This window comes from Enhydra lutris, unplaced genomic scaffold, assembly GCF_002288905.1.
Source record: "Enhydra lutris kenyoni isolate GAN:26980312 unplaced genomic scaffold, ASM228890v2 scaffoldscaffold43, whole genome shotgun sequence".
Classification (NCBI taxonomy): domain Eukaryota; kingdom Metazoa; phylum Chordata; class Mammalia; order Carnivora; family Mustelidae; genus Enhydra; species Enhydra lutris.
In genome coordinates this window covers 7066001-7087680 of record NW_019154127.1, presented here as the reverse complement: position 1 = coordinate 7087680, position 21680 = coordinate 7066001, and the positions used below count along the sequence as shown (strand labels likewise).

The 21680-nt window shown below is 36.9% G+C and overlaps 1 protein-coding gene across 1 annotated transcript in view; it reads right to left on the bottom strand.

Moving 5' to 3' along the window:
* LOC111155695 (MORC family CW-type zinc finger 3) overlaps window positions 1-21680 on the bottom strand; it is a 40961-nt gene that overhangs the window by 2978 nt on the left and 16303 nt on the right. Inside the window, exons 6-16 of the mRNA XM_022516002.1 lie at window positions 21375-21522; window positions 18959-19087; window positions 18432-18551; window positions 15752-15849; window positions 11437-11541; window positions 9641-9763; window positions 9460-9534; window positions 8408-8453; window positions 7067-7233; window positions 2733-3621; window positions 1217-1374 (exon numbers count right to left, since the gene is read on the bottom strand). Of these exons, the coding sequence (XP_022371710.1) occupies window positions 1217-1374; window positions 2733-3621; window positions 7067-7233; window positions 8408-8453; window positions 9460-9534; window positions 9641-9763; window positions 11437-11541; window positions 15752-15849; window positions 18432-18551; window positions 18959-19087; window positions 21375-21522 (2058 nt within the window). The remainder of the gene's footprint in view (window positions 1-1216; window positions 1375-2732; window positions 3622-7066; window positions 7234-8407; window positions 8454-9459; window positions 9535-9640; window positions 9764-11436; window positions 11542-15751; window positions 15850-18431; window positions 18552-18958; window positions 19088-21374; window positions 21523-21680) is intronic.

The following is a 21680-nucleotide window of genomic DNA, read 5'->3' as shown; positions in this document are numbered from 1 at the left end:
AGCAGTTTAAAATGTTCACAGAGCTAGAGTAAAAAGCAAAATGCAGCTATAAATTGCAGTTATATATTTAACCCAATGTAACTAAAATATTTTATCGCAAAATCAAAATACATTATATATTTTTTTATATTTAAAGCACATCTCAATTCGGACTAGCTAGATTTCAAGGGTCACTAAGCCACATATTCCTGTACTATTTTGGGAAGCACAAGTTTGAAAGATTAAAGGAAATAAATAAATAAATAAATAATCATCGGTTACCCAAAGGTCGGTGTGGCAAGAGAATTATCTGAGACTGTTTAAGCTTCCAATTTAATAAGCTGCAGTATAGGCCAAGGATTTGCATTTCTACAAGCACCACAGATGCTTGTGGTTCCCATTTTGAGAAAAACCACTTGGGATTTTCTTCTGACCTCTGCCCTCTAGGCTTTTATGTACTGATCTACCCCATTTCCATGAAGAAATTTACTGAAATCCTTCAAAAACTTCACTTAAAAAACAAGGTAATAATATAATTGATGTCAAGTGAGGATGGTAGGAGATTATTTCTCAACAACAGTACTTTTTAGGTCAGAAGTCATACTGTATGAGCAGGAAAAGTTGTCCAGGTTTAGCCTTTAATGACTGCTTTCTGATGCTAAGTCATCAACACACCACGAGCACCATCATGGCCTCCCACCTGAATGTCTGCCTCTCCGACACTCCGAACTGAAGCAACACCCCAAGCCCATTTTATATCTTCCTGAGATAGGGAAATCATTTTCTTACTTTCACTGAAGAACTTCTTCCTAGTAATCACCTGTACAATGGCAATTTCTAGTAATTTTCTGATTACCTAAAAGTTAACATTGGGGATGGCATGTAGTAAAATGACAGAAAACCATGAAGAAATGGCAAGTACACAAGTAAAAGAAATCCAGGTGAAAATGTAAGTTTCATGAAATAGTCCCTTATCTTCTAGTCATGGCTAAATTCAACACCTTCTTTGATATCTAACTCAATTTCCACTTTTCCCAAACAGCATTCCAAACCGCTCTAACTGATCAAATGCTTCATTCTCTCCAAATTCCTATTTCACCTAAGTTGAACCTAAACTGTTCATTCCTTGAAGAGAAGGATCGTGTTCTTTTGATAGAACGGTAACTGTTTGAGGTGTGCTAGCAAGCATCATGCTAACCAGAAGGTAGCCCCAGGGTCATGCCTCATGTAATATTACCTTTCCCCATCAGTGTAATTTACAGACTCCTCAATGTTACTTGAAGTTGAAACATCTGCTCCTAACTGTTGATGTGTAGATTTTAATTGTTCAATTTCAGTTTTCAGTTCTTCACATTGTGAACGGATTTGTGATTTTTCCATTTCCAATAATTCAACCTGACAAAAAAAAAATTCATAACTGTAAAATTAAACTTGAAACTTAAAAATACTAATAAAAATAAAACTTAAAAATACCAATGCTAAAATCAAACTTAAAAATACTAATGCCAAAGTACAAATTTAAGCCAGGAAATGTAGCTAGATGAAAATCACCATCAAAACAGGGCAAAAAACCCACCCACAATAGCTTTCTATAAACAAAGCTTCATTTGAGTTTCATCTCCACCTCTTGTCACATTCAGAGAATACAAAATGTTAATTACCACTTGACTGAAAACAAATGGTTACCTAAAAACTGGAAAACCAAGATAAAAATGCCTGAATTATGTCAACATCAAAGTGGCTTTCATTTCTTGCACTCACCAGCTCTAAGTTATAACCGAAAGCTGCTATTGATTTTTGCATATTTTGTTATCGAACTCTAAGCCAATAATAAATACACCAAGATGTTTGAATGAGCTTCCAGGAAGAAGGGGCAATACAGCACCAGCCTGTCATTTCCAAATTCTTTAGCAGAAAAACCCTTCTTTCAAACACTACATTAATACGATACATAAAATATATGCTTCTTAAAGGAACTCTCCAAATTTGAATGGAGGGTACATGCAGAGGCTACTTACTACCTGTCTCCTGACATCTACCATTTTTCTCCTCCTTCCTCAGAAGAACCCCTGAATAAAGACCGTACTTCCAAAGCACCCATCAGCCAGGTGACTAAGTTCTGACAGGTGGAATGTCAGCAACTTTTAGGAAACGCACCCCTCCTCTTTCCTGCTGCTCGGAACACAGATATATGAGGACTGGACCCAGAGGCCACCTCTGATCACAATGGCACGCTGAGAAGTGAAGCAACAAAGTAGAAGCTTGTTGTCTGAGTTACCTGTGGAACTGCCACGGTCCTATGATGTTTTCGGTCGTCTTGTCAACAGACTAATCGTAGTAAATCGTAACTAAACTATAAACTATAAAATGAGGACATCATCACCTATCTTGTATGACTATTGCAAGGCCTATTAATAATGGATGTGACGTTCCCTATATTTAGCAACTGACTGGCTCAATGGGAATGAGAACAGTATTTTGAGCAGGACAATCCTTCATTACACAGCAACTTCCAGTACGCTACAGGAAATGACCATACCTGGTCATCATCCAGTAAGTTCTAGCAATGCCTCTCCTCAACACACATTTCCACGCGCCCCCAGGAGGACCACTCCCCAGCCGAGAAGACGCCGGGCAACAGTCAGTACATGGAAATATTAAGTAATTTATTCCAATCTAGCAACTGACTGTTCTTGGTGGTTTAGACTCCCTGGGACTCCCAGGACTCCCAGTATGTGGAATGATACACTCACCTCACTTTTATACTGGTCCCTCTCTACAGTGCACTTGTCCAACTGTCTGAACACGTCATCAAGCTGCACAACCATTTCGTCCACTTCACTTCTGCTCTCACTACTGGCACAATGACTGCATTCGGCCTTCACGTGTTGCAAAGCACTACACTGTTTTTTCAGCCTTTCTATTTCCTCCAAAGCTTGCCGATACTGAGATACCACATGGTCCGGACTTTCAGATTTTCCATTAATACTTTCAAGCAAAAATACAGCATCAGTTTCCGTAGATTGATGGCAAGTTTCCTTCTTCACGTATTTGTTGTTCATTTCCAGTATCCTCTGTTGTAACACTTTGATTTGGTCAGTAAACACATTACACTGTCTTTTATAATTTTCTTTTTCTTGGGTAACTAGAAGCAGCTCATTTCTCAGTTCATTTAACTGGCAACTAGCATCACCCGCAGATTTATCAAAGGTTTCCTGGGTTTCTTGTGTCTTCCCTTCAGCCTCCACACAGGCTGGCGGCATAGCTGCGTCATTTCGTGCGTCTATCTCATCTTCGAGTGCTTCTTCCTTTTTAATAACTACACTCGGTGCTTCTGTCTGGGTGGCCGCAGTAGTTCCCTGATCACACCTGGATGATGAGATGCCCGATGAACCAGTCTGGGCACAAGGTTCCTTATCAGCCACAGGCTCGACCTGCTGACCACTTTGCTCGATGTGACTCTGCTCTGATTTCACTTCAATGTCATGATCTACTGCAGGTTTGGGAGTACTGTTCTCTTCTAAGATGATGACGTCTTCATCATCATCATCTTTGTAAGCTGAATTTTCAAATGCTTGATTACTCAGTCTCCGCGTCTTTGCATTCAAAATCGATGAACGAGTAGAAAGTCTCCGTTTCAGGCTGGAAAAAATTTGATATACAAAATATAAGACCATAAAACATAGAAATGAATAAAATGGATGACCTTGAAGTAATCAATCTTGAAATTTTAAGAAATGTCCACGCTCATTTTAAAAAATGATTACACAGGGGCACCTGGGTGGCTCAGTGGGTTAAGCCTCTGCCTTCGGCTCAGGTCATGATCCCAGGGTCCTGGGATCGAGCCCCACGTTGGGCTCTCTGCTCAGCGGGGAGCCTGCCTCCACCTCTCTCTCTCTGCCTGCCTCTGCCTACTTGTGATCTCAGTCTGTCAAATAAATAAATAAAATCTTTAAAAAAAAAAAAAAAAAAAAATGATTACACAGTACTGCTCAATGATTTAATGAAGTAGAGAGGATTTTCTCCTGTACAGCTGAGGAAACAATTAGACTACTTAGCTCACTGTAAAGTAGCAGCTCTGCATACTGCCGAACTCCCTTTCACTAGATGGCCTCTGGGCACCTCAAGGTACACACGGCCAAATGAGAATGATCCCCCGTCCCCAGTCCAGGTCTGCTCCTTATGTTCTAGCACCCACTGAAGGGCTCTGCCATTTCCATTTGCTCATCGTCATTTTTATCAATGCTCAATGATCAGAGGTGAGCCACAGACTAAATCAGCATGCCCTATCCTTCCATTTTCCTAGCATTAAAAACTACCTCATTTTCCTCATCGACTGAGTTTTCTGTGAATTTGCCACCAATTGAAACTTTCTGCCTCCCTCAGCGGGTTATCTGCACTGGTTTGTTGTTTGGGCCCTAGGTGATAGCCCTCCCTATTTCTTCCATCTCAGTTCTTCTGTTTCTTGGCTTTACTCCCTCATTATCAAGGGGGCGCAATCTCCAATAAAATCTTGAGAAACCGTATACAGAATGTAAAAAAGGTGAAAGGCTACATGATGAAAGATCTTTATTCACATCTCAATTTTATTGTTGGCTTGGTTTTTATATAGACTTCAAGGTTGAAAATTACTTTCTCAAAACTTTAAAAGCATCATTCCACTGTTATGTACCATTCGGTGTTCCTGCCATTCTAATTCCTGATCTTTTTGAAGGTTAACTTATATTTTCCCTCCCTGAAAAAATTTTTCCTGGTGTACGAAAATTTCATGTTTCTTGGAATGGATCTTTTCCCACATATTTTTGCTGTGTATTTTAAGTCACACTATTCCCTCCCCTTTGTTTTCTCTGATCTCCCATTCTGAAACTCCCTTATTCAGATGTTGACCCTCCTGTACCTTGTCTTTTCCTTTTTCTACCCTCTACCTGCTTATCTTTTCTAAGAAATGTGTTTGTTCCACACCTACCTGCCTCCCAGTAAATTCCACAGGGTTTCCTCTACTGCCTTTGTTTCAGTTTGTACACCTAGTGATCTCTGTCTGTCTTTATGTTTCAGAGTGAGACCGACTAGAAGCAGTGAGGGCTGGCCATGTGGTGCTCAAACCATCAGCACCACCCAGGGCTTTCCCCTGGGGGCCCAACGAGGGAAAGTGGAGGGGGGATTTTTCATCATTTAGTACTCACTTTCCCTTACACCTCCTCTTTCAAAACAGTGGCTCACCCATATCTTCAGCATATGAAATGTGAAACTGCTCCAGAAGGAAAACATCCTACATTCTGACAGAGGAGAAGCCACGTCACCAGATTTGGCAGGTTATGAAGAGGTCTAGAGAACTACTCTTCCTTAAACTCTCAAACAAGCCTCCTGTTTTCTGCCTTAAGAAGTACCCAATGATTCTGAGTTTGGTGCATGCCGAGGGTTCCATGGAGTTAATCACTTACCCGGGAACCACCCTGTTATTTTTCTTATGAGGCTAATTCCTATATGTCTTTCTCAAGATTTAGTTTAGGTACTACCTTTCCACAGTCTTTGGTTTTATTTTTAAAACTTATATATATATATATTATTAAAAAAAAAAAACTTGTATTTTTCTCAAATTCAAATTTCAAATTCTTTAGGTTTTAAAAATTAATGAAAAATTTTTCTATTCTCTTATTCCACTTGGATGGAATAAATCACTTTAAAGAATAAATTCCAGGGGCACCTAGGTGGCTCAGCTGGTTAAATGTAGGACTCTGGATTTCGGATTGGGTCATAATCTCAGGGTTGTGAGACTGAGCCCCGCCGATGGGCTCATGCTAGGTGTGGAGCCTGTTTCACATTTTCTCTCTCTCCCCCTCTCACTCTGTACCCCCTCCTTAAAAAAAAAGAAGAAATTCCATTATTTTTTATCTGTAAACTTTTTTATCTGTAAACTTTCTTACTTTGTTTGGATCCATCTTTAAGAAGAAAAGCCAAGAAAATTAAGGAGACTATTAAAAAAAAATTCACACAGTTCTTAGTTAAGTAGCAATCCAGCCCCAAAACATGCCCCTAAAATGTAAGCTACAAACAGAAAACTATTTTAGAAAATGCCCTCTTGATATATATATATACACACACATATATATATGCATAAAAGCAGTTATTTCTAATCCTTTTGGAAGTCAAAAATCCCTTTGAGAATTTAATGAAGCCTACAAAACCTCTCAGAAAATCTCATCCCACTATCTCAGCAAACTGTTTCAATGTTTGTCTTTCAACAAAAAAGACCAAGTGTAGTCAGTCTGATCCCCTAGTTCATTGGCATCATGCTTTCTTCTTCTTTTTTTTTTTTTTAAAGATTTTACTTATTTATTTATTTGTCAGAGAGAAAGAGAGAGGGAGAACACAAGCAGGCAGAGCAGCAGGCAGAAGCAGAGAGAGAAGCAGGCTCCCTGCTGAGCAAGGAGCCTGATGTAGGACTTGATCCCAGGACCCTGAGATCATGACCTGAGCCGAAGGCAGCAGCTTACCCAACTGAGCCACCCAGGCGTCCCATCATGCTTTCTTCTTCACCTGTATTCATTCTACTCCCTCTGAATGAGCCACCTGCACAGAGCACTGCTTTCAGAGTTTCAGGAACCAAACCAAGTACTACCTCATCCCAAACCTTCCCTGACCATTCCAGTCAAAAGACCTAACTGTTCAATTTACATATCACTCATACCTTTCTTGCTCCCTTCCTTCTCCATCTACTCATCCAAAATACACAGCCTACAACAAGCTAAGAACTCATGGGTCACACCTGACATTACAGTGTTGTATTATTAGTTGCTTTATGTTTTTCTTAAGAAGGTGGTAATTTTAAAAGCAAGAATTTTCATACTATATAGAATTTCAAAGAGGTGAAAATTCCACAATGAATACAACTGATATTTTAAAAACTGACTTAAATGGGTGGCATGAGCGGGCTGGGGTAAGTTTAGATAATAAAAGTAAATTAACTTATCCTTAAGACTTTTTACATGCACATAAACTCAGAAGTGTAATACTGCCATAGAAGTGTCAAGTAAAGGCTCTACTTAATATTTATTCCCCACTGGAAAAACACATTTTAGCCACTGACTTGTTGCTCTCAGGTTCAGACTGGGGTGAACCTCGGTGATTATTTATGAGTCTTGTTGCATAAGTATTTGCCACTTCTGAAAGATGTCCTCTTGGAACACTTTCCTTCACAGGAGAAAAGCTTTGACCTGATACGGGGGGTGTCCGAAACAAAAGTTCAGCATTAATCTGTTGGAAGAAAAGAAAATCGACCTTAAAGGACTTTTTTTAATATGCCATGCCCCAAAACACAAGATATTATTTTCCCTTTGCCCCATATCCCAGAAAACAATGAGAACGATTCTAACCATGTAAATTCTTTGGGCTATACCAGAGAGCCACTAACAAGCCAGGAAGCCAACTCCAACCTGCGAGTAAGTGGAAGGATGTTTTTGCATTTTTAAAGATGTAAAAAAAACAACAAAACCAAGAATACACAACAGAGACTGCATGTGGCCCACAAAGTCTAAAATATGAACTATCTGGTCTTTTATGGCAAAATTTACTGACCCTATACTGTACAGGACTTACTGAAATACAATTAAAAACTTGTTTTTCTAAAAGAAACAGAAAATAAAGTCGAAGATACTGCTTTTAGAGTAAGTAAGCCCACTTTTCTTTTTCACCCAGTTCTGTTCTCACCTCCAAACCCTCAGTCTTTGCCGTAAGAAAACATTTCAGTGTTAACTAAAAGCAAACACACACATCTGCAGCGGACCAAAACTTCCTTATACAAGAAGTACAACTGTCTACCCAGATACCCAGATACCCAGAAAAAGCGCCTTAACACCATTAAGCACTAAGAAAGTGCTCAACAAAGAGAAAGAAAAACACTGTAGCTTTGGTCCAGGTTAGTAGAACACGGCTCCCCAGGGCTTCCTGTGAATTTTTCCTTAACTGCCTATGTGACAATAAGATTCATTTTCTTTCTTTCTTTCTTTCTTTTTTTTTATAAGGGGGGCTGGGGCAGAGGGAGAGAGAGATGGGGAAAGAGAAATCCAAGCAGGCTCCACGCCCAGCAGAGAGCCTGACTTGGGGCTCCATCTCAGAACCCTGCAATCATCACCTGAGCCAAAATCAAGAGTTAGACGCTTAACTGAATGAGCCACCCAGGTGCCTGGGTGTTAAGATTCCTAATGCCTGCCTTTTCTCAGACGATGCCTGACTAAATAGTAAACTGAACAGTGAGTGAAAAGTTGCCAGGCTAGGAAGGAAGGCAAGAAGGGGTATAAGAAAAGGAGTATGTGGACTGAATGAACAAAATCACTCAATTTGTTATGTAACTCCTAAGCTTTAAAACTATTTGTTAAACTAGCCACCACCCATAATACACAGCTATAAAATGCAAGGTTTCATCAGTTACCCGAGGGATCATTTCCGGTTGTCTGATCCTGAATTTCTCCTTATCTCTAAAAGAAAAAAGAAAAAGAAAAAGATGAAAAGTGAACATACTTAAATTTGATTATTATTTTTCAATGTTGCCCAATGACAAACTTGCCATTTCACTAATATGTACACTGAACTTTGCTTTAATTTCATTATCATCAGTGTTAAGGCCACAGGCAGGGAAATACTTTCTACCTCTTACCTCAGTAATGCCCAACATCTGCCTTAAGCTTTCTACCCTCACCAGCATTATTCTCAGACCTCTGAGCAGGAACATCACACAGGTTTCTAATTGGTCTCTTTACTCACGGTCCTGTTGCTGGATTTATCTTAAAAAACCAGGCACTCTAAATCAAAACCACCCAAAAGTTCTACATGCACCCGGCCTCTGTGAGTGGACACTAACCTACAGTTCACCAGGGCTGACTATCCTTCATTAGCCAACTTCCCCCTCTCTCCTCTATTTTCCATTATGCCCATTCATGTATTTGCTCTAAAGCAGAACGAACTGGTTCCTGTACATTTGCATGTAACCCATCCTCCAAGACCTATTACACAAATATGCCTCATAAGTTTTCCTGATCCAGATTTCTCTTCCCATCCCCAGACAGACGTCATCTCTCCTTATGGGCTTCCCAACAGAATGGATCCTGCCTTCGATGGTATCTGTCAATTTAATGCACATGTCTCACCTTCCCTGTTAAGACTATAAGCTCGTATCAGGCAGTACTCATTTATGATTCATCTGTGTGTGGCCCAAAAGACAAACTATTCTGTATGCAAACTATCCTGTGTAGATAGGACAGCGTAAATGGCGGGTGGAAAAAGAGCAGGTATTCACGGTATAAAGGAAAATAAACAAAAAACAAAAACTCCCAATATTATGTATCCACATCAAAATCTTTGGGGTCATAATCTTTTCTGGGTTGTACTAGCTTGATCTTGGAGAAGTAGCAACTAATGCTGTACTCCCACCAGCATTAATAATACGGGCATTATTTCCCCACCAAACATTAATACAACACTCACTTCTTTTTGTAGGTTTTTTCATAAGTTGGATGCACCAAATCCTCATCTTCAGGTTCTTCTGGAACATCACAATTTCTAGTCAGAAAAATCACATGGGAATAACACGTCACCAGCGCCTGTTCATACATCTTGAACAGTACTTTCTGCCTTTCCAAAAAGGGTACTACCAACTATATGGTACCTGAACTGTGGGTCAGGGTTATTGGAGCAATACCATTTTTCTGGAAGTTGATCTATTCCATCTGGTAATTTTCGCCATTTTAGACAGGAATCACATTGAACCCATGTCTGATCGGGACGTTTCCTGTAACAAAATGATGTAATGTTAGTATGAAAATATGGATGCAAAGTACACATCATTAGATCTTCTATATCATTTTTACCGCCAAATGCTTTTATTATTTAATTCTGTTCCTGAAATGCCTGCGACATAATTATTGTTGTGCAGCAAGTTAAATTTTTTAAAAACAACAGTTCTGGTTACCTTCAAAAGGTTAAAGCCAACAGGCCAATTTAAACAAAGAGACTTAAATGTTTTAACAGCATACTATTCAATTTTGTTCTCTGGTAATAAAAAAGCAACTTAAGATTCCAAAAGCCTTGCTTTGAAATTTACATTAAGTTAGCATTTGCAATGTCCAATCTTAGTGAATTTATTAGCACAATAAAACACTCACATACAGAAAACAGGCAAGCTGTTATTACTATAATTTAAGCATTTTTAATAATTCTATTACATTTTTAGCCTCTACTAGAAGTGTATCTCTGAATATCTAAAATTTATATATTCTTTTAGTTTATAAAATGCTTTATAGTTTTATCATTTGAAAATTACAATGATCCTATAAAGAACTTGGGTATTCATTTAACATTTCACTGACTATAAGAAGACTTCATCTTAATGAATACATATAATTTTTTATTTTAAATATAAATGCTTTAAATATAAACTTTTAAAAACAAATTTTAAATATAAATTTAATATAAATTTTTTAAATATAAATTTTTAAAAATGCATTTACATGGTTACATAAATTTTAAACAATCCAGAAATTTGTTTATTTATTTATTTTTTGGGGGGGGGGTAGGGCAGAAGGAGAGGGAAAGAAAGAATCCCAAGCAAGCTCCACACCCAGTGCAGAGTATGACACAGGGCTCCGTCTCACAACCCTGAGATCATGACCTGGGCCGAAATCAAGAGTCAGATGGTCAGTCAACTGAGCCACCCATGTGCTCCAGAAATTTATAAAGTAAATACAAATCCTTGTTTTAGGAGCTTACCACTGTTCATTTTTTAAAACCCTGGTAGAATTTTCTATGCTTGCAGAATTATGCATGTGTATATGGACACTTAAAAAAAATAGGAAATTAATACACTGAACTGCATCTTTTTTGTTCCTAATTATACATCTTGGTCATCTTTCCATCAGTACAGTTACTATTCATTCATTCACAGAACTGGCACTGTGTGCTATCAAGTTACTGAATGCTCGTAAGGCATATTCTTTGTCTTCTAACTAGAGGAAGTGAGTGCTACTAATGTTCCCATTTTACAAGTTAAAAAAAAAAAAAGGGAAGCTTATAAAAGGCCAAGTAACATGTTCAGTGTCACATCATTATTTAAGCAAAATTAGAATCTAAATTCAGTTCTGGATTTAGAGTCATGATCCTAAAGACCAGAGTTTTTCAAACTATGAGATGCAACCCATTAGTGGATCATGAAATCAATTTAATGGGTTAAGACTTGTATTTTTTAAATGAAATAAGTATCAGCATATGCAACGTATGGATAAATACTGCTTCGTGAATCTTTTGTGTGTATGTATTAATGTGTACATTCATTGGCTCATTTCATGGTGTGCTGAGTTATACAATTTAATTCTTACTCTGGCTTAGTTCAAAGTTTGTGTTCTATCACTATACCCTCCAAAATCATGTCTTGATATTAGAGTGGGTTGATATTTTTAATGTACTTACTGAATATCCTCAACTGGCAAATTTAGAGGATATTCTGCATTTTTCTTCACTTTCATTTCATTCCAGTAATCATTCAGCTTTTCTCCTAACGCTGCTATTGTCAGCCTAAAAAAGTAAATTAAAATCAATTTAAGAAAAAAAAAGATAAAGTTCAAACCTTTGTCAAACACAGAGAAAGCACAAATGACTTAGCAAGGATCATGTGGACACTACAGGGCAAAGGAGATTGATGTCTCCCAAAGGTATAGTTAGTAAAGAATGCTCTAATGGCAATTTTCTACAAGGACACTTTTAAGTTCCCAGAGAAGAGCCAAGATCATCTTTGAAGATATAAACAGTAATATTTTGTGTCCTCTGTTGAGAAAGTATGTTGCAGACCAATTAGTGGAAGAACCACAGGCATTCTAAATTCCAACTCCAACTGATAAACCTGTAAGCTTCAATTCCAATTAGAACTCAAACTTTTAGTTTATAAAAGTATGCAATCAACACCAGCAAGTATATTTTAAAATAGCTTCTGTCCCACAATTAAGACTGTCACTCCTTCCTCAATAAGATATTAATAAAAAGCCAATCAGTGGGATCTAAGGCCACACTTAAGCAATCATTCGAGTTAAGCACCTACTGTGACAGAACTATGTACATACAAGGTATAGTCAGTGTAACAGTCTCAATTTAAAATAAAGCTTTCAATCATCAAGACTTCAAATTCTACACTGGCAGATTAATCAGACATTTCTATCCCCACCTATTATCTCCAACTAGTTTTTTCGTCACTATCACATAACATTTAAGTGTCCAAATGAGAATCAATCTTCCCTTCCAAACATATCCTCCCTTTTTCAAGTTCTCTTCATCTCCTTCTCTCATCACCACTATACCTCAATCCAAAAGACTGCACCCAATTATGTTGGGAATATACCGAAGAGTGAAACTGCAGGGTTACAGGGGTGGGCACTGATATTTGGTTTTACTCAATAAACTAACAGTTCTCAAATCTGATTTTTATACCCACCAGCCATCTGCCAGGGCTCCAAATGCTCTATCTTGCCAACATTCTCTGTCTCACTCATTTTAAATAATTTTTCATTTTGCCCATTATGATCAATATTTTTTGCATCTTGTTTTAAAATATGCTTAACTAAAGGTTTTGAAAATATTCTTGTTCCCACTTTGTTTTTGCCTTCCTTACATAGGTCTAAAATCCATCCTGTATCAATTTTTTGCTTCATCTGAAGTAAGAGTCATATTATCCATACAAATGGCCAACTGACCAGCATTTTTGGAAAGATGATCATTTTCCCACAGTTCTATGATATAATCTTTGTCATAAATCAGGTCATCAAATATATAAAAGTGGGGGGTTATTTCTGGCTTCTCTATTTCACTAGACAGCTTATCCTTTAATACCACACTTAGGTACTATAGCTTTACAAGTACTGGTATTAGTAGGTTAAGTTTTCTTGCTTTGTTGTTCTTAATTATCTTAACTACCTTGGGTCTTCTGACTTTCAACATAAAGTTTAGAGTAAGCCTATTAATAGTATCAACACCCACAAAAGCTGGCAGGGATTTTTTTCTTAAATTGGAATTGTATTTAATTATTTTAGAGAAAAACTGACATTTTGTAATATTCAGCCTTCCAACTCTTGAACCTGGTATGCCTACTTACTTGGGGCTTAAATTTCACTCCACAATATTTCATAGTTTTTAGTGTATATGCTGCATATTTTATTTACTCCAAAGTACCTGATTTTTTTGACACTTCATGACTTTTAAAAAATTTCATGTTCTAGTTTCTCGTTGTTGGTAAACACAAATACTATTGATTTCTGAATACTTCTTATCCAACAATCCTAGAATACATACCACTTAACTTGTTCCTTCATTAATTCTAAATTTGCAAATTATTTTGGACTTACTATATACTTAATACTATCTTGTACAGAAATGTTTTATTTCTTCCTTTCTAACCCATAACTTTTACTTCTTTTTCTTTCTTTATTATATGGTTATTTCCTCAGGAACAATGGTGGATAGTGGAAATCCTTATCTCATTTTCATCCGTGAGGGGATATTAACAATTCAGCATTAGGAATGCACTTCGTTGTTTTTATAAATGCTCTGCATTGCTAATATGCCCTTCTATTCATGATTTTGTAAGCGTTCCTTTTTTTCTTCTAAATTACAAATGGGTGAGATGCCGAGGTTGCTCAGACTTTGGCTCAGGTCACCATCTCAGGGTCCTGGGATCAAGCCCCACGGAGCCTGCTTAACATTCTCTCCCTGTCCCTCTGACCCACCCTACCTAATCCCACCCCCGCCCCACTCACTTGTACATGTGCTTTCTCTCAAATAAAAAAAATTACAAGTGGGTGTTGTGATTTATCAAGTGCTTTTTCTGTACCTATGAAAATAACTGTAAGATTTTTCCTTCTAACAACAATGTGATGAACTACACTGATTTTTGAATATTAAAACCACCATGTCATCTTGGAATATAATCTAACTGGTTTTAATGTATTAATTATCCTTTTTACATATTACTAGATGGCATGTGCTATATTTTAAAATTTTTGTATCTTGATCATGAGACATATAAATTCCCTTTCTTGTAAGAAGTATTCACAAGTTCACTACCAGAGTTACGTGCCCTCATAAAACCTTTAAGATAGTGTAAGACTGGTGCTACTTCCTTCTTAAAATGTTTGAATTTAATATGTGGGAAGTTTTCTAAAAATTGATTCAATTTTAAAGGAACATGCCCATATCATCTAAGATGGTAAAAATTGTTCATGCTACTCCTTTGATGTTCTTGGGTGCGTCTCCTTTTCATTTTTTATATTAATGATTTCTGCTTTCTACCCCCCCATTGTCCTTTCACTAATCTTATCAAAGAACAAACTTCAGGCTTTTTGATTTTGTCAGTTATGAACTCATTATCTCTCAGCTCCAAATTCAGTCTTCTTTGCTCAGTTTTGTGATTTTTTGAAGCTTGGTCATATAAACATTTATCATTTGGCAGTCCGAGGAATGCTGAATTGGATTAACAGATGAATGCGCCTGCTAGGTGACAGCAACACAAGTGTCCTTCAGGTCCTGGTATGTATGTATGTATGTATGTATTATTATTATTATTATTATTATTATTATTATTTGGCTGGAGCCCACTGGCCCACAGAGGAGCTCCAGATGTGCTCTCTAGCAATGCTCTGTCCTCCAGCAGCCCACGACCTCCATCAAGAGATCAGTCCCAGTGTGTCCATATCCTTGGGCAAAGACCGATCTCCTCTATAGAATAGCTCCAGCTCACCCACAGCCTCTGGCAACAGCAGGTCACATCTACAGTCCAGCACTGGCCAGGCCTTCTTTTTCTGGCAAGAAACTTGCAGGTGGTTTGTTCCTATGTTGTCATGACTCCTACAAGATTTGAATCTCTTGACCTGAGGGGCAGGGGGCCCTCTCCTAGTTCCTAGTCCTTTTTCTCAACCTTGAGGGAATAGTCAGTCTTCTGTATCTGCTGGTTCTGGGAAACTACTGTCTTCTTTTACCCCTTCTAGTAATCACCCTCTACTATTCTAGTTAATAATTCCTTATATTAAATTATCCCTGTTCAACTAACAGGAGTAGCCTCTGCCCCAGGAGTCAACTCTTGAGTGTATACTAATTTTCTGTATTATATGTGTTTCCTAATTCATCAATTTTGCTCTTACCTTTATTATTTTCTTTATTCTTTGTTGTATTTGTTCTTTATTTGAATAAAGGGCCTGTGACATTATCTTTATCTTTATCACCAATGTTCACATGACAGTTGCATTCTACTCCATCATATGTGCTCATTAGGGAAAGTGTGCTTCCTAAATCTACAAGTAAAACTAATGGTCATATTCATTCTGTGACTTCTAACCACTCTTAAAAGATCATAGTATTTCTGTCTAAAGTACACAGGACTAAATCACCTTCAAGTTCCCATCTATAAGCACAAAGTTTCACGATATTACACAATAAATGTTGACACCAAGAGAGCAGGAACATCCTCTATTTCTACTATAAATCTCAGAAATACTTCATCAATAAATCATCAATAAGACGGGGAGAACATATTTCTACTGGTGATGGGGTAGGATTAATTCCTAGGTGGGAGAAGAGGGCTAAAGGTGTTTTCTAAGCAAGCCTCTCACCTACCAATTTTCATAAAGTTCTGTAAGATAAAAACATCCACAAGACAGAAAAAAAAAAATTCAGCTTAGGAAAAGAGATGAAAGTATTCCCAAAATAAACTGTAAAAAGCCAGTGACTTTAACAGGTAACGTACCTGTACTCATTAGTATAGTCAAAATCTTGTTTATTATGAGTTGGCTTTAGGAAGTTACACTCTATAATTCCTACTACTCCAACACCCATATTGTTCGCCTGAAAAAGAAAACGAAATCAGTGTTTTAAGCATAAGACACAATGCTCAAAATAATTACCTTCCACAAAGACTTATAATTTGTATGAAACATTTCTTACATTTTATATCCCTATTCTTATGAAATTTAAATTGAAAAATAGTGTCTGGTAGGTTTATTTTACTTTTCTAGAAGTTAATTCCTAAATACATTAGAGCCTTCCTCCAAAACTACTTCCACTGTTGTCAAATATCCATTTAGACATGTATTATCATCCCTAATTTAATACAAAAAAGACCACCTCTATTGGGATGCCTTTCTTAGACAGTGGAAACTACAACTAACTCCTTTCTATATCCACAGTATTTAGCAAAGACCGTAGCAATAATTCTCCAACAAAAGTTTGCCAGATTAAAATTAAAATCATTTATCCAAAGTTACACATCCAGTTAATATCGGAGATGAAGTAAAAACCTAGGACAGTTCAATTCAAGTTATTTTTTAAAAAATACTCCCAGCGAGCACCTGGGTGGCCCAGTCGGTTAAGCATCTGCCTTCAGCTCAGGTCATGATCCTTTTCATTTTCCTTTTCCTTTCCTTTTCCCCAGGACCCTGGGGTCCTGGGATTGAGTCCCACATCGGGCTCCCTGCTCCACAGGGAGTCTGCCTCTGCCTTTCTCTCTCTCGTGAATAAATAACATCTTAAACAAACAAAAAGACCCGCTGCTAGCTAAAATATTGAACTCAAAGTATATGAGTCATATATTCGATTATCTATATATGATTAACAAGTATTAAGTTCAAAAATATTTTGTTCACAATTATAGCTGAGTCTACAAAAGGAAAAAGTGAAAGAATAATAAAGTGAAATTGTTCAGAAATATAGCCGAAACCATGCAGATCTAATCCCACTCTATTAAAAACCATCAGTGTTCCTCATCTCATACCATTAATAAACCACGATACCCTCCAATTTGTAGTTCTGGTTCACCTTCTTTCAAACCTCATCTTCTTGTCTCTCTGTGCATATGCCCCAGCAAAGTTAGCTACTGCCTTAATGATGTCACATTCTCCGAAGCCTCTTTCCCTTCCTTTGCAGAGATTTTTCTCTTCCTGGAAAACCCTTGCCAGACTTTTCAACACAGTAACATCAACTAAGACTCATTGCAATCACCGCTGCCTCCAAGAAGCTTTTTCTGATGCTTTCAACTTGTACCACATTTTCCCCTCACCAGAGCTCTGATAGCATGCTCTGTATCTTATCATCTTTTTATTCTGAGCAAATCACACCAGATACCTGACACTAATTTAGTAACTGCTTATTGAATCTACAGAATGCAAATACTATGCCCAGTCCATCACCTGGTAAAGAAAAACAATGTAAGAGTTGGCTGTAAAAGCCTATTTTTTACAAGGTCAACCTTAACCAGAAAGTATACACAATGCAAATTTAACTGGGTTGGAAAAATGGCTGTGTATCTTAAGTCAGAATCATAAAGGATAAAAGAAAAAAAATATTTTACATTCTGTTGCAGATACATTGTTTCTTTTGAATCCCAAACCACTTGAGAAGTAAGGCTTATTATCAAAAATGCATTTCCAATTACTGATGAAATTCCCCATAACTTTAATAAGAGTATTTCTGATGAAAATTACTAGTCCAATTATAAATGAAAATTAGCATTTTTAAATAAAAGTTACTGACACCTCATATCATGGTTGCCAAATTTCTGTATTTTAGCTGTTTACTGAAATTTGTGGTTACCAAAAAAAGCCCAACAAAGTTTGCTTACTTTTGTGAAAATGCTATATTCTGGGCTCATGTCATGTTAAATTCTAAGAGTTACAACCCCTATTGAGTAATATTCAAGATAAGCCCACACTAGCATACTGTGTAGAGCTCACATCATTCTAGAAAGAACTTAGAATGAAATAAGATTAATAGAAAATGAAAACCATGACCTTGGAAAACAAGATATGATTAGGCTTACTACGTTTAGAAACTTAATTTTCAGAATTTATCACTTAATTCTTAACACATACACTCCAAAAAAAAAAGCTTTCTGTGAAAACACGTAAAGGATAAAGACCAGCATAGTGGGCAATGTTCATCATCCTAAACTGAGTTCTATGACAATGGAAGCGATTTACGAGGAAGGCTCTAATTTATTCAGGAATTAACTCCAAAGCAGCAAATCACCTACATGATCCTGTTTTTCCGGCTACTGAGCCAGGACTAAATAAAACTAACCAGTTTCATCCCAGAAATAACAACGGATCCATATCTAAATGCAGTCAAATGGTCTGCATCTGGATCTAAGAACCAGACTCATTTTAGGTCTAGAGCAAGTTACTTAACTTCTTATCCTCCATCTCCTTCCTCTGTATATCAGAGATAAAATATTCTGTCCCCCTCATAAGATTATCTGGACCAAATGGGAAATTAATATAAAAGTATTTTAAGTTCAAGTACCATACCAACATTATTAAACACACTGGCATCTAAAAAAGTTATTAAGCAAAGCTTATTATTTCACGTTTGACCCAACAACATGATATTTTAACTTTTATAAAAGATATAAACATTTCAGATATAAAGCTTACCCTTAACTGACATCCAACTTTTTCATAAGCTTTGATGAGTCTATTTCTGTGATACATCATTATCCCATAATGGTCTTTATTTCTGCAGTTGAATCCAAAAGTAATTCTCACTGTTTTAGTCTTAATTATTAAGGAAAATTCTGAACACACTACCTCACTCCCCTCAAATCATCCTTTCCAAGTCATTTTTTAATGAATCTAAAAGTGTACAAAAAAAGACAATGCTGGAGAGGATTAGACTCCGTATCAGGATAGAAGGAGAACGGGGTGGGGGAAGAGAATATCTTCATACAGCATCAAAAAAAGGAAAATAAAGGACACCTGGGTGGCTCAGTTGGTTAAGCATCTGCCTTCACCTTAGCTCATGATCCCAGGGTCCTGGGATCGAGTCCTGCACTGGGCTGCTTGCTCAGCAGGGAGCCTGTCCCTCTGCCTGCTTCTCCTCCTGTTCATGTCTCCCCCCGCAACCCCGTACCGGACAAATAAATAAATAAATCTTTAAAAAAAGAAAAGAAAAGAAAGGATACTAAAAATTTGGGTCGATAAACATCACGTTCAATGTAGGCAAGACTCTTTGAGACCAGCTGTGTCTTCACTTTCTGTCCACGTAAGATGATCTGCATTCTTGGCTTTAGGTATAATATACTGCAGTAAGCCTGTAAAGACACAAAAGGATATCTGTCCTTTCCAAATAATTACCTACGTATTTGTTCAATATTACTGGTAAGTGTATTTAAAAAGAAACCTGCCACTTCGCTTTGATAAAGGACCCATGAGCTCTTCAAAAATATAGACTATTAAAAAGCTGTAATTAGTTAACATTTGATTGCTTTCTTTAAAAATAAACTCAATATACTATAGCTAGAAAAATGGTTTGCAGAAAACAATCTATTCACCTATATAAATATATTACAAATAAAACTTTTTAAAAAATTTACAGAACAGCATATGTGATATCTCATTTTACTTTTTTTTAGTATATATGCTGCCAAAGCAAGCACTCTCATTTTAATTTTTAAAAAAATGTACATATGTACAAAACAAGACCGTATTTTCTAACTCTTCTGTCAAGTAAATATATTACTATCATAGTTTAAAAGTAATGATAAATTTTATTTAGGCAAAAATAACAAGCAAAATCAAAAATAGACAAAAAGGTCTACTGTACACCTGAAAAGGAAAATATCATACATAATACACCAACACTTAAGCCAAGTAGATCAACTTAGAATTTTTGAAAAATCGAACTGTAATAGTCAGCACTAATCTAAATGTGTTTTCAATTCTTTTTTTCTTTTTAACATTTTATTTATTTATTTGACAGAGAGAGAGATCACAAGTAGGCAGAGAGAGAGGGAGAAGCAGGCTCCCCGCTGAGCAGAGAGCCCAATGCAGGGCTCGATCCCAGGACCCTGAAATCATGACCTGAGCCAAAGGCAGAGGCTTAACCCACTGAGCCACCCAGACATCCCTGTGTTTTCAATTCTTAGTATGAACGTTTAAATACGGGAATGCCTGGGTAGCCTAGTCAATTAAGCAGCTGTCTCTTGATTTTGGCTCAGGTCATAATCTCAGGGTCCTGGAACTGAGGCCTGCATCATCTCTGTTCTCAGCGGGAGTCTGTTTGAGATTTCCACCCTCCTCTTTCCCTTTCCCCTCTCTCCCTCTGCCTTTCCCCCTGCTCACAGATGCGTCCCCTAAAATAAATAAATCTTTAAAAAAAGAAAAAAGAAAGTTTAGGTACTTTACAATCTTGACCAAAGTCTGTATCCTAGAACATGTTTTAAAAAATATGCAGTTTGGGGTGCCTGGGTGGCTCAGTGGGTTAAGCCTCTGCCTTCGGCTCAGGTCATGGTCTCGGTCCTGGGATGGAGTCCCCCATCAGGCTCTCTGCTTGGCAGGGAGCCTGCTTCCCTCTCTCTCTATGCCTGCCTCTCTGCCTACTTGTGATCTCTCGCTCTGTCAAATAAATAAATAAATAAAATCTTTAAAAAAAAAAAAAATGCAGTTCTATGCCTGCCTCCAAGCCATCATATAAAGAAATGAATTGAGTAACACAAGGACAGATGAAAGGTTCAACACAAAACTGAAACTGAACCATTTCTCTTTATTTCCTAATTACTGATTACAAAATTAGTGGTGTTTTGTCACTTATAAAATTTTTTAACGATATTTTAAAACATTTTATTTCACAGTATATGAAATCCACACCACCTGCTCTGACCACACCTGGACTGTTTCATAATTGAGCAAGATTTTTCTTAACAACTAGGAACATACTTCTATAATGTTTTGGGGTATATAACTGCTAGGGTCTTAGAAAGTTGTAAATGTGTAAATGTTGAAAGTATCCTCAGCCTGGGGTTATGGAATCATCTCAGCACAAAAAATAAAGGGAAGTTAGTATTATATGTCTTATCATAGTGACAATATTCTTATTATCCTATCAACATTTTAAACAGTATTCATTTCCTTACTCTTAAAAACATTTATTTCTAAGGTTAAATGTCAAAGATATTTATCACAAAACTGTATTAATGTGATTTCTAGTCTATAACTTATTTGCTTTAGGATGTAAATTAAGATGTGTTCTAAAATATTTTAAATTAAAAAAAGAAGAGAAACACTGAATTTGGTGTTTTTTCCTGAATTAATCAATATGGCTACTGTAAGACATACTGATTCTAGTATTCCTAATGCAAATAATCTAACCACACAGTGAAAAACTACAAGTGCTGTTAGACCTAATGAATTTACAATTAAAAAAACTGTTTTCTGAGCAAATAAAACCATCAGTGTGCTCATGTAAAGTTAAATAAATTGGTTCCTGTCTGAGATACTTTTACTTAGAGATCACTTATAGCATTTATAAACACAAATGGGTAACAAAATTTCCATTGTTTGATGATATTCTTGTGTCCAGAAAGAGAGCTGAATACATACCCTTAGGGAATAGTCACTCTCAGGAGCAATTTGGTCCATCCTCTCTTGCTTCTTGTACCCTTTCTTCCCTGTTGTCTCATCTAAATCTTCAGGAATTCTGATGTCATATTTATCCTTATCAAAATCAAACTCTGTTGCATTTTTGTAGCTATAAAAACAATTTTTTGAAAGAGCGAAATTATAACTTCACAGAAGATAAGCAAATCATTAACAAAACAAAACACTTACCCATCCTGGTTGGGGGAGGGGAGAGACAAAAGCAAGGAAGGGAAAAACAAAAGAAAAATCCAGGAAGATGCAGAAAAA